This window comes from Equus asinus, chromosome 15, assembly GCF_041296235.1.
Source record: "Equus asinus isolate D_3611 breed Donkey chromosome 15, EquAss-T2T_v2, whole genome shotgun sequence".
Lineage (NCBI taxonomy): Eukaryota > Metazoa > Chordata > Mammalia > Perissodactyla > Equidae > Equus > Equus asinus.
This window is the reverse complement of record NC_091804.1, coordinates 45,844,607-45,865,606: the sequence shown is the minus strand read 5'-3', so window position 1 is coordinate 45,865,606 and position 21,000 is coordinate 45,844,607. Positions and strand designations below refer to the sequence as shown.

General features: G+C 42.5%; 1 protein-coding gene across 8 annotated transcripts in view; it reads left to right on the top strand.

Annotated features, from left to right (window-relative positions):
* The window catches only part of LOC106825186 (serine/threonine-protein phosphatase 4 regulatory subunit 1-like), a 77,520-nt gene that overhangs the window by 31,226 nt on the left and 25,294 nt on the right, over positions 1-21,000 (top strand). For 6 of the 8 annotated variants that reach the window (XR_011494707.1, XM_044748073.2, XM_070486184.1 and 3 more), the window contains 3 exons: positions 6,648-6,754; positions 8,036-8,178; positions 17,460-17,606. Coding sequence is in view for 7 of the 8 variants with exons in the window: in XM_044748073.2 (XP_044604008.2) it covers positions 6,648-6,754; positions 8,036-8,178; positions 17,460-17,606 (397 nt within the window). In the remaining variant the exon portion in view is untranslated. The remainder of the gene's footprint in view (positions 1-6,647; positions 6,755-8,035; positions 8,179-17,459; positions 17,607-21,000) is intronic. The other 2 variants (XM_044748076.2, XM_070486186.1) reach the window with 1 other exon arrangement.

Here is a 21,000-nt window from a genome sequence, read left to right as displayed (position 1 = left end):
TGTATGTATCTTTCCATTTATTTAGGTTTTCTTTAATGTCCCAATAAAATGTGATCATTCTCTCTGTAGAAGTTTTGTGCTTTTTGGCTGGTATATGTTAAAGGAAATCTAAGACATCATGTCATTTTATCCAGTTAAAGACTTAAATCTAACTAGAGTATCATTATCACGCTCAACAAAATTAACAATAATGCATGCCTTCTGGTCTACCAGACTATGTCCCCTTTTCCCTGACTTCCCATCTACCAGTCTATGACCGCCTTTCCCTTTCTCCGGTTTACCAGTCTATGGCCACTTTTCTCTGACTTCCTGTCTACCAATCTATGTTCACTTTTCCATGACGTTCAAAATGCCTTTTTATGGTTGATTTGTTTGAATCATGATCCAAATAAGGTCCCACATTTCATTAGGTAGATGTGTCTTTTTTGTTTACAGCTTTTTTCCTTTTGATCTTAAATCTCTTTTAATCTCTAGTTGAAGCTCCCTCTCATATTCCGTGTACATCATTTATTTGTTGAATGGGTCATTAGTCTTGTAGAATTTTCCACATTTGGATTTGTTGGTCGTTATTCTCATGGTGTAATTTAACACGTTCCTTTGTTCTCTGTAATTTCTGTAAACTGAAAGTTACACTTGGAGACTTGATTAGATTCTGCTTCAATTTTATTTTTAAACAATACTTCATATGTTGTTTTGTGTAATTCTTATTACAGAACATCAGGAAACAATATCTGGTGTCCTACTTTTAGAGATGTTAATATTGAGCTGTGAGCGCAGGTGTTCGATTCTTTCATTATAAAATTCCTCACCAACATTTCTTCTAATGATTTTAATAGTCACAAATAATCACTGCTTAGATCTGTTATTTCATTATGTGTTTGAAAATGGTAATTTTCTTTTTATTGTCTTTGAAATCTGTAGTATGGCCCCATTTTCCATCCTGTTATTGGTTATTGTTGCCTTTTCTTTTTTTTCTTAGATAATTCTTTACAGAGAATTATACATTTTATTAGCTATTGCAAGGAAGCAAATTTTGGCTTTGATATTCTCTATTGTATATTTATTTTCTAGTTCAATAATTTTTGCTCTATTTGGTATTATTTTCTTCCTTGGAGTTTTTTGGTGGGGGGGAATTTAATTGCTGTTCTGTTTCTTACTTCTTGAGAGAGTTGGTCAACTCTTTATTTTTTTGGTCTTTCTTTTATAACATTTGCGTTTTACATCGTAAGATTACTATTAAGTACTATATTAAGTACTTTTAATTTTATTTAAGTACTTTTACTTTTAAGTATATTTAAGTACTTGAGTATTATGTTAGCTGCATCTTCAAGTTCTGGTATGTAATATTTTCATTACTTTTCAGTGTAAAGTATTTTTAATGTCCATAATGATTTCTCCTTTGACCAATGAGTTATTTAGAAGTGTGTTGTTTAATTTCCAAATATTTGAGGATTTTCCAGGTATCTTTCTGTTATTTGATTCTTAGTTTAAGTCTTTCTTGGTCAGAGAATGTACTTTGTATTATTTTTCTTTTTATAAATTTGCCGAGATTTGTTTTATGGCTCAGAATGTGTTCTAACTTAGTTAATGTTCCATGTGTACTTGAAAAGAATGTGCATCCCAGTATTTTTGGGTAAAGTAGCTTATAAATGTCAATCAGGACAAGTTGATCGAAAACATTGTTCAGGACTTCTGTATTCTTTTTTTTTTTTTTTTGAGGAAGATTAGCCCTGAGTTAACACCTGTCCCCAATCCTCCTCTTTTTGCTGAGGAAGACTGGCCCTGAGCTAACATCCGTGCCCATCTTCCTCTACTTTACATGTGGGACGCCTACCACAGCATGGTGTGCCAAGCGGTGCCATGTCCGCACCCAGGATCTGTACCCAGGATCTGAACCAGTGAACCCTGGGCCGCTGAAGCAGAATGTGCAAACTTAACCACTGCGCCACTGGGCCAGACCCATGGACTTCTATATTCTTATTTGTTTTCTGTCTATTTGTTCTGTCAATTACTGAGAGAGGAATGTTAGAATCTGCAACTCTAATTATAGATTTATCTATTTTTCTTTTAGTTCTAACAGTTTTTATTTTGTGTATTTTGAAGCTCTGTTCTTGAGTGCATACACATTTAGTATTGTTCTCTTCTCTTGAATAAATCTGTCTCTTCGGGTCTGACCCCATGGCCGAGTGGGTAAGTTCGCGGGCTCTGCTTCGGCAGCCCAGGGTTTCGCCAGTTCGGCTCAGCTCATCAGGCCACGTTGAGGCAACGTCCCACGTGCCACAAGTAGAAGGAACCACAACTAAGAAAATACACAGCTATGTACCAGGGGGCTTTGGGGATAAAAAGGAAAAATAAAATCTTAAAAAAAAAAATCTGTCTCTTTATCACTGTGTAATGTCCCTCTTTATTGCTAAGTAATATTCCTTTTCCTGAAGCTTACTGTCTGATGTTAATATATGCACTCCAGCTTTCTTTCGATTAGTGTTTGTGTAGTATATTTCTGTCCATACTTTTATTTTTCACCTATGTATGTCTTAGATTTAAAGTGTGATTATCGTAGAAGGCCATAGTTGCTTTTTTATCTAGTTTAACAGTCTCTGCCTTTTAATATGAATGTTTAGATCATTAAATTTGATGTTATTGTTGATATGGTTTGGTTTAAATCTACCATCTTGCTATTTGTTTTCTGTTTATCTCAACTCTTCTTGCTACTTTTCTCTTTTCAAGAAAAGTTAAATTTTTTTTTCAATTCCAATCATCTCCACAGGGTGAGACTCTTAGAGCAGTGCTTCCACTCCCCTCCCCTGTCTATTGTGCTCTTTTCCTACATTTCACATCTACACACCTCATAAACCCTGCAATACCTTGTTGCTAGATTGCTTTAGATAGTCAACTATCTTTTAAATAAAAGAAAGAAAGAAAGAAAATAACAATATTTTTTATGTTTGCACATAAATTTTTTTTTAACTGTTTTATGCTTTTCCTTTCTTTTTGTAAAATGCCCATTTCCATCACGTACCCTTTTGTCTCAAGAACTTCCTTCAACAATTCTTGTTAGGGGGCCGGCCCTGTGGCCAAGTGGTTAAGTTCGCGTGCTCCACTTTGGTGGCCCGACGTTTCGCTGGTTTGGATCCTGGGCACTGCTCGTCAGGCCACATTGAGGCGGCGTCCCACATGCCACAACTAGAAGGACCCACAAGTAGAATGTACAACTATGTACTGGGGGGATTTGGGGAGAAAAAGCAGAAAAAAAAAAAAAGATTGGGAACAGTTGTTATCTCAGGTGCCAATCCTTAAAAACAAAAAACAAAAAATCCAATTCTTGTTAGTACAAGACTGCTGTCAATGAGTTCTCACAGATTTTGTTTGTCTGAAAAGAGTCTTTATTTCACAATCATTTTTTTTCTTTAATTAATAGACTTTATTTTTGTGAGCAATTTTAGGTTTACAGAATCATTGAGCAGAAAGTACAGAATTCCCGTATTCCTTAACTGTCCAAGCGTATCTGACTCTTCCAGACCTGTAGCATATTAATCCTGCTTATTTTAAAGTCCTTTCTGATTGTTCCGACATCTGGGTCCAATGTCTTCACCTCTCCTCGTCTCTGCCTGGCCCCTGCTCATCTTCCCTGCTTACTCCTCCATGTTCTTCTTCTCTGTCTTAAGAATGCCATCGCTGTTTGTCATCATGGATTTCTTGCCTACTTTTCTTGCTTCGACTGTGAGATCCTTCAGGACAGGGCCTGCAGCTTGCTCATCTTCAAGCTTCGTGCCCTGAGTCTAGAGCTAGTTGGGCTAAACTCATGATTGTAACTACACGAGTCGGTGAGGGAAAGAAGAGACAAAGGCAGGAAGGGTTAATTCCACAGTTATATTTTCAGGGAAGATTGCCATGTAAAATTGAGCCATACTCTTTCTTTATATTTTAAAAAATTCCCAAAAATAATACCTGCTCTTTGAGTCATTTAGCAATTTCAGGAATTAAATAGTGAGAATTTCTCTCTCCACCACTACAATCTTAGGTCATGACTGTGAACAGTTCAGAGTACATCCTTCCAGACTTTTCCCTAAATGAATATGTTATATACCAGTGTGTTTATGTGTACATGTGGTGCCCGTATTTTCATAAACATAATTTCGTGAGAAAGGGGCTCATACTATATGTAAAATTCTTTACCTTGTTTTTTCTTTTAATGTATCGTGGGCACCTTTCCAACTCAGTGCATATCTACAGGTACCTTTAAAAATGGTTGTATGGTATGCCCGTGCATAGATATATCATAATTTATTTAAGCTTCCCTCTTTTGATTGACATTTTGATTGCAATTCTTTGCTTATCAATGGCTGGCACGCTAGAGGGCTTACTGTGTGCCAGGTACCGTGCTATGAGCTTCCCGTGCGTGAGCTCGTTTAATCTTCACAACACTCTTCTCAGGCATGCAGGCTTTTTCTCTCTTCTTTCATTTCATTAGTAGAGCTGATGGTGAGAAGTATTGAGGGTGATGCTTCTGGACTCTGCTCATCCACTGTGACCTCTTCGGTCATTCCACCATAAAGCAACCAGGTTTGCCAAAGCATCAGTTCATTTGGATCTTTAGCGCTCTCCTGTTCTGTATTCACTGTGGTGGACTTGTCCCTGCTTCAGGGCCCTCTCTTATGCTGTCCTTCACTTTCCTTAAGAGGGCAGCCCCCTTGTGACCACTTGAGGCTGGATGCAGATCTGTCTCTTTGTTCTATGGCCCTAGAAGCAGATTGGGGAGCTTAGTTGCTTGATTTCCCTGGGGAGGCTGACATGAATGTGGTCCAGTGAAATGTAATCAGGGACTTTATAGTGTCTGTTTCGACTTCCCTAAGCCTTCTGGCTGCTGGATCTCAACCTTTCATCCCAGGAATAGTGTAAGTCTCTCCAAGGACAGGCTTGAGTTGACGGATTCCTTCCTGTAGGATGCTGAGCCAAAAGACTACCTCTTTAAACTCTGCATTTCTAGTCTTCTTGGCCTGAAAATCAAGGTGGGTTTTGACTTCAGCTGATTCTCCTGATGCGTGGCCAGAAGTGGTGCGTGTTGTTCCTGGATTATCAGGTACTCAGAGCAGCAGGCAGAGGCAGGCAGGGGTTCCTTTCTGCTGGTTCAAAGAACCTTTCGGAAGTGCTTGCCGCTCTTCTCCCACGCCCAGACCTCCAGGCCACATAGGCCACTGCTCCTCACACTGACTTTGCCCCTCATCACTGTCTTTGTTTAACACAGCTTTAGTGAGGCGTGTTTGTCATGCAATAAAATTCACCCACTTAAAGCGTCCAGTGAGACGAGTCTGGGTGAATGTACACAGCCATGCAGCCTTCACCATTACCAAGTTGAATGTTCCCATCACCCCCTCATTTCCCTGTTGGCCGCTTTGCAGTCTGTGCTTCCTTCCCTCACGCTGCTGGCCCAGGCAGCCACCAGTTTGTGATGCTAAAGTTCTGCTCTTTTGGAAAATTTCATGTAAGTGAAATCATGTGGTTTGTGGTCTTTTCTGTCTGGCTTCTTTGACTTAGCAAACTGCATTTGAAATTTATCCCTGTTGTTACCAGTAGTTTCTTCCTTTTTGTTGCTGAGTAATATTTCATTGTATGGATATTCTGTGTTTTGTGTATGCATTCCCCAGTTGACAGACCTGGGCATTTTTCCATTTTATGGCTATTATGAGTAAGGCTACTATGAACATTTGTGTGGAAGCCTTTGTGTGAACATAGTTTAGAAGCCCTTGTGTGGATATATGTTTTCATTTAATTTGGTTAAATATCTAAGAGGGAATTGCTGGGGTCGAATGATAAGTATATATTTAACTTTGTGAGAGACTGCCAAATTGTTTTCCAAATCACCTGTGCTATTTTGCTTTCCTACCGATAATGTCTGTGGGTTCCTGTTGCTCCGTGTCTTTGCCAGCACTAGGTATTGTTATTATAATTTTAGTTTTTCTGGTGGGTTTAGCATTACTTCATTCTGGCTTTTTTGTTTTTTTGGTCTTTGTGTTTTGTCTTGTCTTTAAACTTTATTTTGAAATGATTTTAGATTTACGGAAGAGTTTTAAAGATAGTAGAGTTCCCTTCCATCTTTTGCCCAGTGTCCTCTAAGGTGGTAGTTCTCCAATGGAGGTGATTTCCCCCAGTGGACATTTGGCAATGTCTGGAGACGTTTTTGGTTGTCACATCATGGGGGGGTAGGAGCCGGGGGGACGCTACTGACACGCAGTGGGTAGAGGCTATTCGAGATTGAAATGGCCATCAGTGCCTCTTTGAGCCTTTTCCTTCTGCATTTATTGGTCACTTAATTCTCTGCCACTGTCATGAGACCTCTCTTCCAAATCTACCTAGGCCTGAAGAATCAGTCAGAAAAGGTGAAAAAACTTTTCCCTGTCCCAAGTGGACAGTTTCGACTTCCAGGGACCACCAGACTGGAGGATATGGGCCCTCTTCCTGTAGGATGTTGACACATCGGAATGACCATCTTTGGATGTTCCTTGCCAGTCTCTCCTCCCTCTGGACAGAAGTTGTTGACTTTCCTTTGATCATTGGTTGTGTTACCTGCTCTTAGCATGACGCCAGGAATCAGTGCACTGGCAGGCAGTGGTGCCCTGTAACCGTGTGGGTCATTTCTGTCTCCACAGTCAGATTATTGCCAGAGGGCTGCTTGATATCTTCCGGGACTTCAGTAACAATGAAGACGACTTCTTAACAGTAATGGAGATTGTGGTCAGATTGTCAGAAGATGCAGGTTTGTACAAGGATTGTATACTTTTATTTTTTACTTCTGCATTTCCAAGAAGTTGTGTATCAACAATGGTAGCTGATTAGAAAAATCTTGTTTATTAATCAGTAAATTTTAAGCACTATACAACCATGAATGGATTTTGTCATGAAGAATGGGCATCTTATTTGGCATCGAATATCCTTATTTTTAGAAATTAGAGTGACTAATGGCTATGAATGCTATTTGCCTTGGGAATTAGGCCTCTTGTATTTCATGAGTTTTGCCAGACTATTGGTTGCTAAGAAATACCAAATCAAAAGAGGTCCTTTGGATTAGAACAATCCCAGTCATTAGTTTCCCTCACCTATGATCTTTGTAGGCTAGTCTTGATTTTTCTTTCTCTTTCTACCTCTCCATGACTGCTATCCTGGAAGAAAAGCAGACTGCCCTATGGTGGACTCTAAGATATTGTCCCTCCCTATCCACTCCCCCCCACGGTGAAGATGAGTAAGATGAGTGAGCAGTGGGGTTGCCAGTACTGACAGCTGCTCTGCACACCCCCAACTCTGCACTTATAATGACTAGTGAACAGCTTCAGAAAGTTTTGGGAATCTTAGGTTTGCTTTAGATTTTGATCATTTTAACTGAAAATAGAAAAATAAGCCTTCTGTATAGCTCCCATATTAGTTTAAAATATTCATATGAATATGACACAACGCTTTTAAAGAGCCCCAAGTGGATGTTTTGAATCCTTAAATGGATTCTCTTGGTAAATGAGTCACCATTTACCGTGCTGAAGCAATTATATATTTGTGTTAAATTTAATGTGGTATATTGGAGCTCGAGCTGCTCTTTTGTTTAATGCTTTGCCTTAGAAATAATTGGGATGCGTGGATTGTGGGGGAGTGCATTTATGAAAGAATTATTTATAATGTATACATTCTGGCTGGAATTTAAATAAGCACAACCCACAGGTCTGGCGTATATGCCATTAGTTGTAATGGCTTTTGGATGCTGGCCCAGCATGCAGACTTCTTGCTCCCTCCTCGATTTATATATGGCTTGTTATAATAGAGTTGTCATTCTCTCTTCTTTTTATGTTTTTATATTGCGTTATGGCTTATTAGCTTTTTAAGCCTGTCTGTAGCATAAATACTCTAAATGGGAAATGATTTTTAAACTGCATTTGTCTAATTTCCTTGATGAAGTATTTTAGTAAGAAAGGCAGAAACTATCAGTATATACTATATAAGATGCTTGGCTTATTCTTATATAATTCTCTTTTTTTATTTTTTATTGCTGCAGAGCCCACAGTGCGGTCTGAGCTGATGGAACAGATTCCTCCTATTGCCATTTTTTTACAAGAAAACAGATCAAATTTTCCACTGATGTTCTCTGAATATCTCATACCTATTGTAGTGAGGTACCTCACAGATCCAAACAATCAGGTATGGAAAAGTGCAACCTTGCGATCTCTGGAGCAAGTTCTCTTCAGTCTTATTTCAGCTGATATTCACCATTCAGAAAGCAGCATCCTAGAGTTAAGTGATTCAAGAACAAAAGGTCTATTTGTGCCAGTCCCTCTAGTCACGTGGCAAGATAGACAGCACTCATTCTTATTATCATGGGATATTTCTTTTTTTTTTTTAAGCTTTTGTTATGGAAAATTTCAAACACACGTAACAGTGGAGAGAATATTAAAATGAATGCCCACGTACTCTTCACCCAGCTTCAACTATCATTAACATTTGACCATTTTTTTCTCCTTTATCTTACCCAGATAAATCCAGCCCAGATAAAAGCATTTCCCAGACACCATATCATTTCAACTGTAAATCCTTTAATGTCGCTCTATAAGAAATATAGACGCTTGAAAAAAAAGTAACGATAACACCATTATCACAGGTATAAAAATTATCAATAGTTCCTTAATATCGTCTAGTATCTAGTCGTTTAAATTTTCTCATAAATCTGTTTTTTTGCAGATAGTCTGTTTATATCAGAATATACACAAGGTCCACACATTGCGTTTGGTTGATGTGTCTTTTAAGTCTCTTTTAATTTATAACAGTTCCCCCTTCCCTGTAATTTAGGTCATTAGTCCTATCGGATTTCCCACGTTTGGGATCTGGCTGATTACATCCTCTGTGTGTTGTTTGAGATGTTTCTCTATCCCCAGTATTTCCTGCAGTTGGTGTTTAAGTCTAGAGGCTCGAGCAGACTCAGATTTTTGTATAGTGTAGTGAGAATACCTTTTAGGTGCTGCTATGTTTTCCTGCTGCATCAAATCAGGGAGCACAAAGGCAGTGTCATCACTGAATTCAGCTTTTGTCAGCCTTATCTGTTCATTGCAGAGTTCCCCATCAACCTATGGGCAGCCATTGGCCATCATTGCCTAGATCCAGGATTTCATTAGAGGATGTAAAAATATGATCCTCTAATTCCATCATTCCTCCTTAATTTAATAGCTGGACTTCTCCTATAAAGAACTTCCCCCTCAGCTATTTGGTAACCCTGGAAAACCTGTTTGCCTAGGGAAGATAGGATAAAAGCTTTATTTTTTCCCTTTATTTTCCAATTTCTAGAATAATTGGTTGGTGTCCTAATAATCTACAAAGGTTACCAGTTAGGTTTTTAAAATTTCTTTGAGTATGATTATGAACTCCTGGATTTTAACAAGTTAGGTAGGTTTTAATCCATTGTAGTCATCATTCTTTTTGATGATCAAATTGTCCTACCTTTGACCAGTGGAGACCCTTCAAGTTGTCTCCTGAATCTTCTTGATCTAACCCAGTAGACTCTGACACCTCACCTCTGCCTGGAATCAGCTATTTCTCCAGGGAACCCTGGTTCCTTTACAAGGGAAATGATAATAAGAAACCAGAATCTGAGGCCTGGGGTGCTCGTTGCTACAGGATTGGTCATTGCCGCTAGTGGCAGAGCAATTTATTTTCTTAAAAAAGTAAAAATTCTTCATGAGTGTATATTGATATTTCCAACTCAAATTTAGGATTATAGGGCTTTTTACTTGTTTGATTTTATATTTGTATCTTTTTTTTAACACAGTACAAATCTTGCTTCTTAATGGCATTAATGTATGTATATGTGTGTATCCAAAATAAAAATACCAGTAATATTACTAACAATATGATAGGGCTACTGAATATAGCTTAAGATTTCTTTGTGTTTCTTTTGTTTTTAGGCTATCTCCCACTAGAGATGTACCGTCCTATTATTATTACTGTGTTCTAAAGTCACTTGCATTAACCCTTCTCTCTGTGGTTAAGCTGCCAAGTTGATACACAGGCTCATTTGTTCCATTTATTTTTTATATTAGGAATTGCTTCAGTTTTTACATTTTTATTTAATTTAAATGGAATTATTCAAAATGTTTTTTACATGATTCCAAAGTCAAAACTATAAAACAAAGTACATTCAGAGAAGTCTGACTTCCCTCCCTATCCCCCCAACCTATTCTCTCCTTCCCCTATAGCTAACCATTTTTATTAGGTTTTAGTTTATTCTTACCTCTAAAAAATACACACAGGCAAATAACTGTAAGAGGATATGCATATATCCATGTATTCTGCACTGCCTTGTCCCTTTCTCAGGTGCAAGATGACACACTGTACCTGAGGCTCTGCCCCCTGCCTTGCCCACTGGCTAGGCTGCCCTGGAGATCAGTCCATAGCAGTCTAGGGAAAGCTTCCTCATTCCTTTTCCTGGCAGTGTAGTACTCCACTGGGGAGAAGTATCAGAGTTTACTGATAGACATTTCTGACAGACAAAGGAGTTATTTCTACTGTTTTGTCACTTAAAAATTTTTGCAACAAGTAGCCTTGCATCATTTTTATTTGTGTCAGTTTATTTTGGGGATGGATTTCCACAAAGGCTAGAAGTATTTGTAATTTTTATTTATATGCCAAGTTTTCATTATTGTTATTTGCAAGAAATTCTACTGTTTTGCCTTGTATTTCTCCTTTGATCCAAGCATTTTTAAAAGAGCACTCACTTTTAATCGTTAAACAGTGTGATAAAATTAAATGTAACTTTCAAATAAGGAAAGAAGTTATCCTGTTTCTACTTTGCTAACATCAGTATTTTTATTATTTTTGCATTTTCTTCTCCAGGTGCTTACATTTTTTTCCACATGGGTCTAATCATAATGTGATGTAATTTTTTCTGTTCATTCCTTTATTCAGACGGTTTCTGAGTGCCCATTATGAACCAAGCACAGTGCGTCTTGCTGGGGATGAAGAGATGAGGACAGATTTTCTGCCCCAGAGAGCTCACCTACGTGTCGTACACATTGTACATCTTCTTAATCTTCATAGTTTCAATTTTTTTCAATGCTTAGGTTTCTTTCGGTGTTTTGTACTATGGATGCGGTGAGCATCATAAAGCATGCGGTTATATTCTTCTATAGGCTTTTCTTTTTCCTTTGGATACATTCTTGAAAATGAAGTTATACTGGGTCAGGGGAGTTGACATTTCCCTGACCTTTGTCATATATCATTGCCATATATTTGATTCCAGAAGGGTAGAGGCAAGAACTGTGGTTTTGACCCCAGGCTCTAGCCTGCTGCCTGACACTCAGCCTGTGTTTGCTCAAGAGTTGTGTCAATGGCCAGGAGCAGGACTTCCCTGCTGTCAGCCCGTGCTGCAGATGCACTTCAACAGCCATCCCCGCTGCTCCCCGCTCCTGCTGTCACTCCTTCTCCCCTGGGGTCTCCAGAACTGTCTTAGCTCTGAAATCCCAAAGATAACCTTCCCCTGTCACCACAACTTGCCATCCTTCCTTCTGTCCCACCACCCTGAGCCTTCCTGCCCTGGAGGACTCTGGTTCCCTGCCTCCCATTGTCCTCCTGCCTTTACTTCCTGTTCTCCCTCAGCTGCTGCCTTTATCATCCCACCATTTCAGGCCCGTCCCCACCCTGCATTTTTTATCCTTTTGACAGTGCTTCCACCACACTGGCTCTACCTGCCCATCCCCAGCCCACGGGCTCCTCCATCCCAGGTTGCTGAGCTTGGTGGGGGGAGTCCCATCATGCATTGATTGGTGCCGTTGCAAATTTATGGATTCCAATCACAGCAGGACTTGCAGCGCTGCTTGGCAATCCTTTCACTTGTCCCTCATCAGCTGCTTTTCACATTATCCTTGGCAGCTCTTTTAGACCTTTGCCACTTTGATCAAGCCTCTTCACCTCACCCTGTCTCGCACCAAGCAGGTGACCTTGCCTTTTACTTCACAGAGAAAATGGAGGCCTTCAGTTTTCATCCGCTATTCCAATGAATGGAACCACCATCTACTTTGTTCAGTTCCCCGGAGCCACAACCTGGGAACCATCAAAATCCTTCCTTCTTTCACCTCCTGCATCCAGTTAGACCACGCCATGTCTCTTTTGTTTCTATAATAAAAACGTAACCCCTTGAGTACACCCCCTTCGCCAATCCTGTCGTCTTTAAACACAGAAATATGATGAAGTCATATCTTACTGAACGTTCTTTGGACTCTTTAATGCCATGAGACAAATCCCAGACTCCTGGTTGGGCTACCTGTCCCCATCCCGCCATTGACACTACAGGCATCAGCCCAGTTCCTGTCATTCTGCTGATGCTGACCTCCTTGCTCCTTCTGAATGCCCCTTCTCTCTTAGTCCTGTCAGTCTCTACCTCACTTTAACAGATGCCGACCCTTCCAGATATCCACACTCTTGGGTGCTGGGAGTGCCTGAAGGTCCCCAGTGAGTTAGGATTCTTAATTCAATAACGATGCAGATTTTTTTGCATGTAGGAATGGGTATTCCAGGTCCTACTCAGCATCTGCATCTCAGGACAGCTTATCTTTCTCTATTCATCATCAGGTACTTTTCATGGCCATTGAACATGCAGTGACTTGTGAGGTATGCAATTCACAAAATCGGGCATGGTATCAATATTACTGTGACTACTACTACTGCTAACAGCTGCCATTTCTTGAGCTCACTGTGTGACATGCCATGCTCCAGGATTGGCATGGATTATTTTATTTACTCTCGACCACCTTGTGAAGGATGGGTATGCTTGCTAATTCACCCTTGTTTCCGAGGTGAGGAGCCCGAGGGGCAGAGAAGTATGGGCATGTGTGCTGGGAGCTGCTGAGCTGGAGAAGGCGCGCAGGGCGCCAGGTCCCACTTCATGAGGTTCATCTGTTGTATGCTTTGGGATTGCCCGGACTCTACTGGATATTGTACCCAATAGTTTCTCTCCTATTCTGGGCTCTGAGCCCCTGACTGTAGGAACTAGATCTTATTTTATTTATCTCTGTGACCTAGCACATGGTCTGGCACCTGGTATATTTTTAGTAAAGATTTGTAGAACTAAATTGGCTGTAAACTCTCCATTTGGTAATGTAGCCACATTTCTTCAGTGGTCCTAAGCTACTTGCCTTCTCTCTCAAGGGAATGGATGTCTCACTGCCTTCTTAAGTCTGAGGTCTTCATTTCCTTTGGTCCTGTCTCCTTACGTTTTTGCTTATTTTTCCAGTGTCTCTCATTGGCTTTTCTCTTTCAATTACAATCATGCCTAAGTCTCCTCTTTCTGTTCCCTGGCCTTGACCCTGAGTTCCCCACCACTCCTTTCCCTGAGGCCAAGCTTCTTGCAGGAGGAGAGGACTCTCTGCAGCCTCAGCCCCTACATGGGCTCCCTTTCAGGTGTCAGCCCCTGGTGCCCTGCAGCCGATGCCCCCCACAGCCAGGTGACGGTATCTGGCCCCGGACTCAACTAATCTCAGTGTGAAATCCAATGTTTTTGTTTTTTCAAAGATAGTCTCAGTTTTTAAACTATCCTGAGATATTTTAATCACACAAGAGGTTTGTGTAGTAAAGACCCGTGTATTTACTGCTTATATTCAGCAAATGTTTGCGTGGTGCAGTTTTGCTTCGAGCTTTTTTGTTTTTTATTTCTGGGTTATACGTATGGTTGAAACTGCTCTGTGCCCCTTCTCGTCACCCTCTTCTCCCTTCGTCCCCTTCCGTCGGAAACTACCATCCTGCGCTTGGTGTGTCCCTGCCCATCCAGGGTTTATAGTCACACCACTTACGTGAGTGGCCCTGAAGAAGAGAGTGTCTTGTTTTGGGTGCTTTAAAGCCTTACAGAAATGGTGTCAGACTGTACTCTCCATTCTGCCGCTTGCTTTTATTCCTCCATTTTTAAGATCTGTCCACATTGATGCAGAGAGCTCTTGGTCACTCATTTTAACTGTTTATGGTATTGCATTTATATTTTTCCCACAATTTATTTATCTATCCGGTGTCTTCTCTTCTTTTTACTCCTTTGCTTGATCCATTTGCACCATGTCACTGTTAACTACTTTTAGCTTTTCGAAGAAACCCTTCTTGGATGCCCACTAGGGTAATGTTGCCTTACCCTGGCAATAGAGATGAAAAGGTGACCAGGACATGTTCTCTGTTTCTCCTGGAGCTCATCATCAGGCAGATCTGGACTGGGATTGTCTGAACCTTCCTTCCCTTGGCTTCTAATAATACGACCTCAGTAACAATAACAGTCAGCATTTACTTGGGGCTTACTGTGCCCCTGACAGTGTTCTAAGCCCTTTACGTAGATTAGGTCGTTTCATCCCTGCAGCCACCCTGTGAGATGGGTCCTCCTAGTGTCCACTTTACAGATGAAGAAATGGAGGCTCAGAGAGGCTAAGTCCCTTGTCCAAAGTGGCCCAGCTAGTAATTGCAGAATGCCGATGAGGGCGCAGTGTTCCAACCGCTGCAGTCTCACGTGTTGCGTGCTTACGTGTCCTCTCAGCCGCTTCCCTTCCTTCATGCCTGCGTCTTCCCCGGTCTCTGTCACTAGCCCTGGTCCTTGCCTGCCCTTCAGGGTGTTTTCTGGTCTTTTTCTCATGGTGCCAGGATCCCCTCAATGGTCTCATCTGCTTCCATGGGCCTAGGGGCATCCACGTGCATGGGAACACCAGACTACTGGCCTTCACCTGGGTCTCTGGAGTCTGTGAGTTGCTGACCTCTATCTTCACAGCCCAGGAGTGGCTCTCCCTGGAGATCTACCGTGTCGCATGGAGCTCAGACTCTCCAGCGCCTGCACCTCTCCCTACCCTCACTCTTGGTTCTCCTTCCATTTTCTCCATCTGGTTAATGGTGGCCTGAGGCCAAGACCCGAGAGTCAACTTTGATTTTCTATAATCGTCTTCAGTGACACACTCAACTCTCTTCCGCAGTGTCTTTCAAACCTGCCCCTCTGCTTTCTTTCTTTTTTTTTTTTTTTTGTGGGGAAGATTAGCCCTGAGCTAACATCTGCTGCCAATCCTCCTCTTTTTGCCGAGGAAGACTGGCCCTGAGCTAACATCCGTGCCCATCTTCCTCTGCTGTATATGTGGGATGCCTGTCACAGCATGGCTTGCCACGTGGTGCCATGTCCACAGCCGGGATCTGAACTGGTGAACCCTGGGCTGCCAAAGTGGAACGTGTGAACTTAACCTCTACGCCACCGGCCCCCTGCCCCTCTGCTTCCTGTCCTCTACCCCCCAAATCCATGCTTGGGTCAAAGCTGGAAGCTTCTCTGCCTGGGAGCCCCTCACCTGCTCTCTCAGCTTTCAGAACCATTTGAGGTTTCTAAACTGTCACCCTCAGTGAATCCATGTCTGATCTTGTCACTCTGCTTTGCAACCCTTGGGGCTCCCCAGTGCACCAGAGGTCTTGGTGGTGCACTGAAAACCTTTCCTACTCCGACCTCGGCTGGCCCTCCAGCCTCCTGCCCCACCACTCCGCCACGCTGCCGTCCGTTCTTCTCACACGTCTCCAGGCTTCACCTCTCTGTATCTCTGAGCATGCTGGTGTATGAGCATCGCTTGGTGTATTAGTGTCCTGGGGCTGCCGTAACAAAGTACCACTCACTGGGTGGCTTAAAATGACAGAAATTTATTCTCTCACAGTTCTGGAGGCCAGAAGTTGAAAATCAAGGGGTTGTCTGGATTGCGCTCACTCTGGAGTCCCCAGGCTAGAATCCCTTCCTGGCCTCTTCCAGCTACTGGTGGCTCCCGGCTTCCTTGGCTTGTGGCTGCATCACTCCAGTCTCTGCCTCTTTCTTCACAGGACCTCCTCCTCTTCTGTCTTCTCCTCTTGCCGTTCTCTTATGAGGACACTTGTGATTGTATTTAGGGCCCACCCTGATAATCCTGAATGCTTCCAAGATCCTTAACTTAATCACGTCTGCAAAGACTGTTTTTCCAGAGAAGGCCACATGCTGAGATTCCAAGGATTTGACGTGGACCTAACTTTTGGGGGCCACCCTTCTGCCACCCTTGGCAGGTTTCTGACTGCCTTCGACATCTGGCTCCACGTCTGCTCAAGGCTTCCGCTCCCTGCTTGGAGCGTCCCCCCCAGCGCTGCTGCCTTCTGGCATTCTCAGCCATCCTGGGATTGGGTCAGGTAGTGAGGTGGCTGGTGGGTCTGGCTCTTCTGGTCTGTGCTCCTCTCGTGTTCTCTGCTCCTGGCATGTGTCAGACACTCAGTGAGTGACAGCTCAGAGTTGTTGGGGGCTTTTGCTGCTTGTAGTTGGGCAGCAAGTCCTGTCCCCTGTGCCAGGGCAGCGCCTTTTCTCTCTTCGCCCCCTCCACTGGGATTGTTGGAATAGCTCCTTTGCTGACTTTTCTGCCCTCAGTCTTTCATCACCTCCAGTTTTCTTGGAACACTACTACTGGAATAATCTTTCTAAAATACTGTTTTCATCCTGTTAGCTGTTCGGAATCTTTAATGTGGGGTTGCCTTTGTGGCTTCAGTCTCCCGGGCTAGCCATCTTTGATCACCTGCTATCCGCTAATCATCTGCGACTCTATCTACACACTTCTGGGTCCCATTGCGATTTTCTTGCCTTACCATCCCTGTGATGAGCTGCATATTTCATTACTTGCTCTATAAATTAGAATTTCCTGTGCTTTCATTTCCCCAAAGATGTTCTCTCTCCAGCTTCTGAGGATCCCTCTGAGCTCTAGTGCTTGCTCACCCCATGCAGACTGCGAAGAACAAACACGTCCTCAACCTTCCTCTTCTGTGGACTCAGGAGTCTTTGTTTTCTGTGTCCCACCTTGTGGGGACTCTTCTCTGGGCCCCTGCCCTGCTGCCTTCTATTGCAGCATCCATAATTCATGCCCGGGTGTGGTGTGCTGGGGTTTTACAAAGCAGCTGGAGGATGGCACTGTGTTTTCCAATCCCTGTGCCTGTGGAGGGAAGATGCGCTCTGTGTTGTCCATATGTGGCCAGGTCCTGAGGGTGCACGGAAGGACAAAGGACAAATTAGGTATGGGACCCACCCTCAAGGTTCACTCTTGGCAGTGGGGAAGACAGATGGCAATGTGTAATCATACAGAAAAAAAAAGATGTGTGTTTGTGTGTGTGTGTAGAAACCTGGAATGGGAGTTGTGCAGGAAGAGTGCAGGGCACTGTGAGCATGCAGGTGGGGGGCCTGATCTGACTGGCTCAGGGCAAAGGGATGCTTGGCCTGAGAGCAGAGGAATGGTAAGAGTCAGTCAGGCAGAGGAAGCGGCATGTTCTAAGGCCTCAGGAAGGAAGTGCGACCAGAGGGCCCGAGACCTGTGTGGTTCACGTGCGCCGCAGGGCTGGGGAGGCAGGGGCCAGCTTAGCGCTCTGCTGGAGGAGTTTGCTCTTGATCCTGAGAGCACCTTGGTTCTGTATTTCACCTTTTGCCTTTTTTCCTCTTCTAGGTTAGAAAATCAAGTCAGGAAGTGCTCTTGATTCTTTTGGAACAAGATCTCATTTTCCAGCATGATATTGAAAACAAAGTGTGTCCAATCCTGCTGGCGCTCTCTGCCCCGGACAGTGATGATGAATATAAAGCAGAGGCTGTGAACGTGAGTCTTTCCGGCAATGACAGCTGCGCACCTTGGGGGACTGCCCCATATTGGCGTGTGAGTGACTTGAAGTGTCACATGCGCTCGATGTCGGCCAGCACTGTTCCCATAAGCAAGGTGGCTGGTGACGTGACCTCGGCCAGAGACAGTTCATGGTTCAGATCTGAGCGTGTTTGGAAGTGATTCTCCTTATGTCCCCACTTGTCTCATGAGGGCAGAGCTTGGGAAATTGGAGTGATTCGGGTAGAGTTGTGGCAGCTGGGTTAGACTTCTGCTGGGCAAGATGCTGAGATTTATAGGTAAATCCTTGAACCTACTTGAATCATGGACCTTGTTTCCCAAAGTAAGGAACCCAGGCTGGTATGGAAGATGATTTTAGGTGGTGCTTGGACAATTAAAAAAAATTTAGTAGACACGTGCGTCTATTTTATAGATTAGGACGAGTCTAAAGCAGGTATGTCGGCAAATATGAAAGCATCACTCTGACGAACGTAGACATGGGCAAAATGTTTACAGCAGTGTGGGAAATACTGTGTGGAGGTATTTGTTCTCATGTCAGTTAAGGTATACAATTAAAGGAATAGTATAAAACCTAAATTTCTTCTACTTTTAATAGTCAATTTTGCAACGTCCTTGGGTTTGTAAGGTTCTGTCCTTGTGCAATGATTGTACAATCAAGGACTTTCTACTTGCTTCTGGGACCCTTGTTCACAAACTGGCAGTTGATGAGCCAGTGCTGGCTTTCACGTGTCGCCCTTAGACCAGGACTCCCCAGCTTGTCCTAAGGCCTTCTCTGTGGCTCAGGGGGAGGCTGCCCAGGGCCCCCTTGTTTCCTGGCGCGGCTGCCGCCTCCACCTACCTGTGCAGGTGATGCTGCGCAGCACAGCCCTTTCCATTTGTGTCCAGAAGTAGGAGTCCAGGAGTATTCTACCATTTCAGGATAAATCGTGCATAAAGATTTAAAAAATCATAAGCCTTAATTATGAGTACAGTAAGATATAAAAGATAGTTGTTTTCTTGGTTGGAAAAAAATGACGGTAGAGAAAGGAATTTTCTTTTTCAAAGTGCAGAAACATACACCACGGAGCTAAAAGATTGTATTACAGCATCAGAACATTTGGCAATTATTCTTCATTTATGTAAAAGCTTTCTTCAACTATGAGTTAAAGGTCTGGCTTTTTAAACTAATTTAATTTTTGCATATTCCATATGTTTATAAGATGAATCAGGCTGAAGAATAATTGATTATTAAAATTCAAATTCTCCAGGGTTCTTTTATAAATTTCAAATTTCTCTGTAAGAAATTAAATTTATTTTGCAAAATGAACCTGGATAATATCATTTAGTTGGGGTATTTGGCAGCTGAGCAGTGAACTTTGCCAACTAGATCTTTTTTTGTTTGAAAGTTGGGCAGGCGAGTTTCCAAGGTTACAGCTGACAACCAAATATCTTATCACTAAAGACTGATAATCCTATGACAAATAATGCTCAAGTCATTTTTGCATGATTTTTATTTTGTTTCCTTTCCAACCACTCCATTCTTGTCAGCAATATTCTTCTTCTTCTCCTTTTTTTTTGGTGAAAATATTTGGAAAATATAACAAGCCTTCAAAAAGCTCTCTCCACAAATCACTTGCAGAACAAATTAGTTCACATCGATTGTGTTTTTCATTCAAAGTGAGTTGCTGATGTAATTACTTGAGTGTATAAGCTTTCAAATGTGGCTGCAGAGAAGCAAAGTGGTCTTGAACCCTCCCCAGGCCAAGGCACACCTGTGTGTCGGGGTGTTTCTGGAGGAGCTCCCCTTCTCTGCCTGTGGACCCCTGATGGAAGCAGGATTGGGAGCCTTGTCTGGCCCGTGCGTGCTTTGGTCAGATTCAGAAGATGCTCTGTCTTCTTTCCTTGGAGCCTGCAGGCCAAGGGGTCTTGGAAGGGACTCACTCCTTGGGCATCCAGAGTTGCGGAGCACAGAGGGTGCTGTTTTCTTTTTAGCTAGGAAATGACAATATGGGTAGAGAGTGGATTTCATTCTTCAAGGAAAAGACGGCCACATTTGTGATTTGCTGAGCTCCCCAAGGAGGGCAGGGTCTCATTTAGCTGGTCTGTGAGTGACACACCAAACACTGCAGGCATCGACGTGTACTTGTGAGGAGGTCGTAGGTGAGAAAAGAAGCAAATTGTGCTGCTCCAATGCCCTTGTGTTTTGGGGCTGTCTTTGCAGCCATATGGTGTGAATATTGCTACATCTGTATGTACATAAACACACACACTCTCAGAACAGTGCCGTTTTGTTTTGAAGGAATTGCTTCTCTCTCTGAGGAAACTGCCCGCCTCCATAGACAAAATGTGCATCTATTCATTAGACTTTTCATTCTCACTGGAAGTTACAATCATTTGATTCTGATGCTAGCAAGCCCGGCGCATACATGATTAGGAAAATCAAAGATAGCCAACTAGATATGTCCTGGGCATTTTAAAATTGAGTTATGCAGTACCAATTACATGTTGGTTTCCTCCATCCTGGTTTCTCACATACATATGCATTTTGTTTTGTGAAGTCTTTCTAGATATGCCAGGCGACAGGAGTGTCTTCTTCCTTCCTGCGTCAGAAGGCTTAGTTCATATCTGTCTCTATCATTTAGCAATTGAATTGTGAACTTGGTTTGTTTGTTTATTTCTCCTTCAAAATGGTGAGCTTCTTAAACACAGCTGTCATTCTGCTACGGCACCCAGCACAGTGCCAGGCCCAGAGTCAGTACTGAATAAATGCTGGTTGTTGAATGAATGGATCGGTAAAAACTGGAAGTGCTGTATCCTGTAATTATATCTAGACAGCATAAACAGGCCACTGGAGACCAATTATAATTCCTCTTGCTTGCAGGAAGGCCATTAGCATTCTGAGATTATAACTAATTGTCAGAAGCCTATTTTTCTCTCCCAACACGTTTTCACATTAAGGCTTCCTCATTTTTTGTCGTCATTCCTCTTTTTAAGCTCATTTTTATTTGTGCATTTATTTAAAAAGAATGTTGTGGTTATGTGCTATAAAGAATAGTGGGCTCCAAGCAACTAAGTGAAGATCGTCATTCCATACAAGTGGTTCCCAGGGCCACAGGAATATCATTTCTTGTCACTTGGTGTGCTGACTTTTAATGAATCTGAATTTGTCTTATATGGCTGGTAATAAGGTCATGTGGGTGTGGCAGATGGACAGGGGTGGATGGAGATACCGGGCACTAATCTTTAGTTGCCTGTTGCCCTGGATACGGAGGCCTTGTGTCCTCATTTATTGTGGCTGTCACAGTACACAGCTCTGCCCAGCATCAGATCAGAAATATGTGTCCTCTAAGTTTGGAAGACTTTTCCTCATTCGTGTTGTGGGGATCATTTCCCC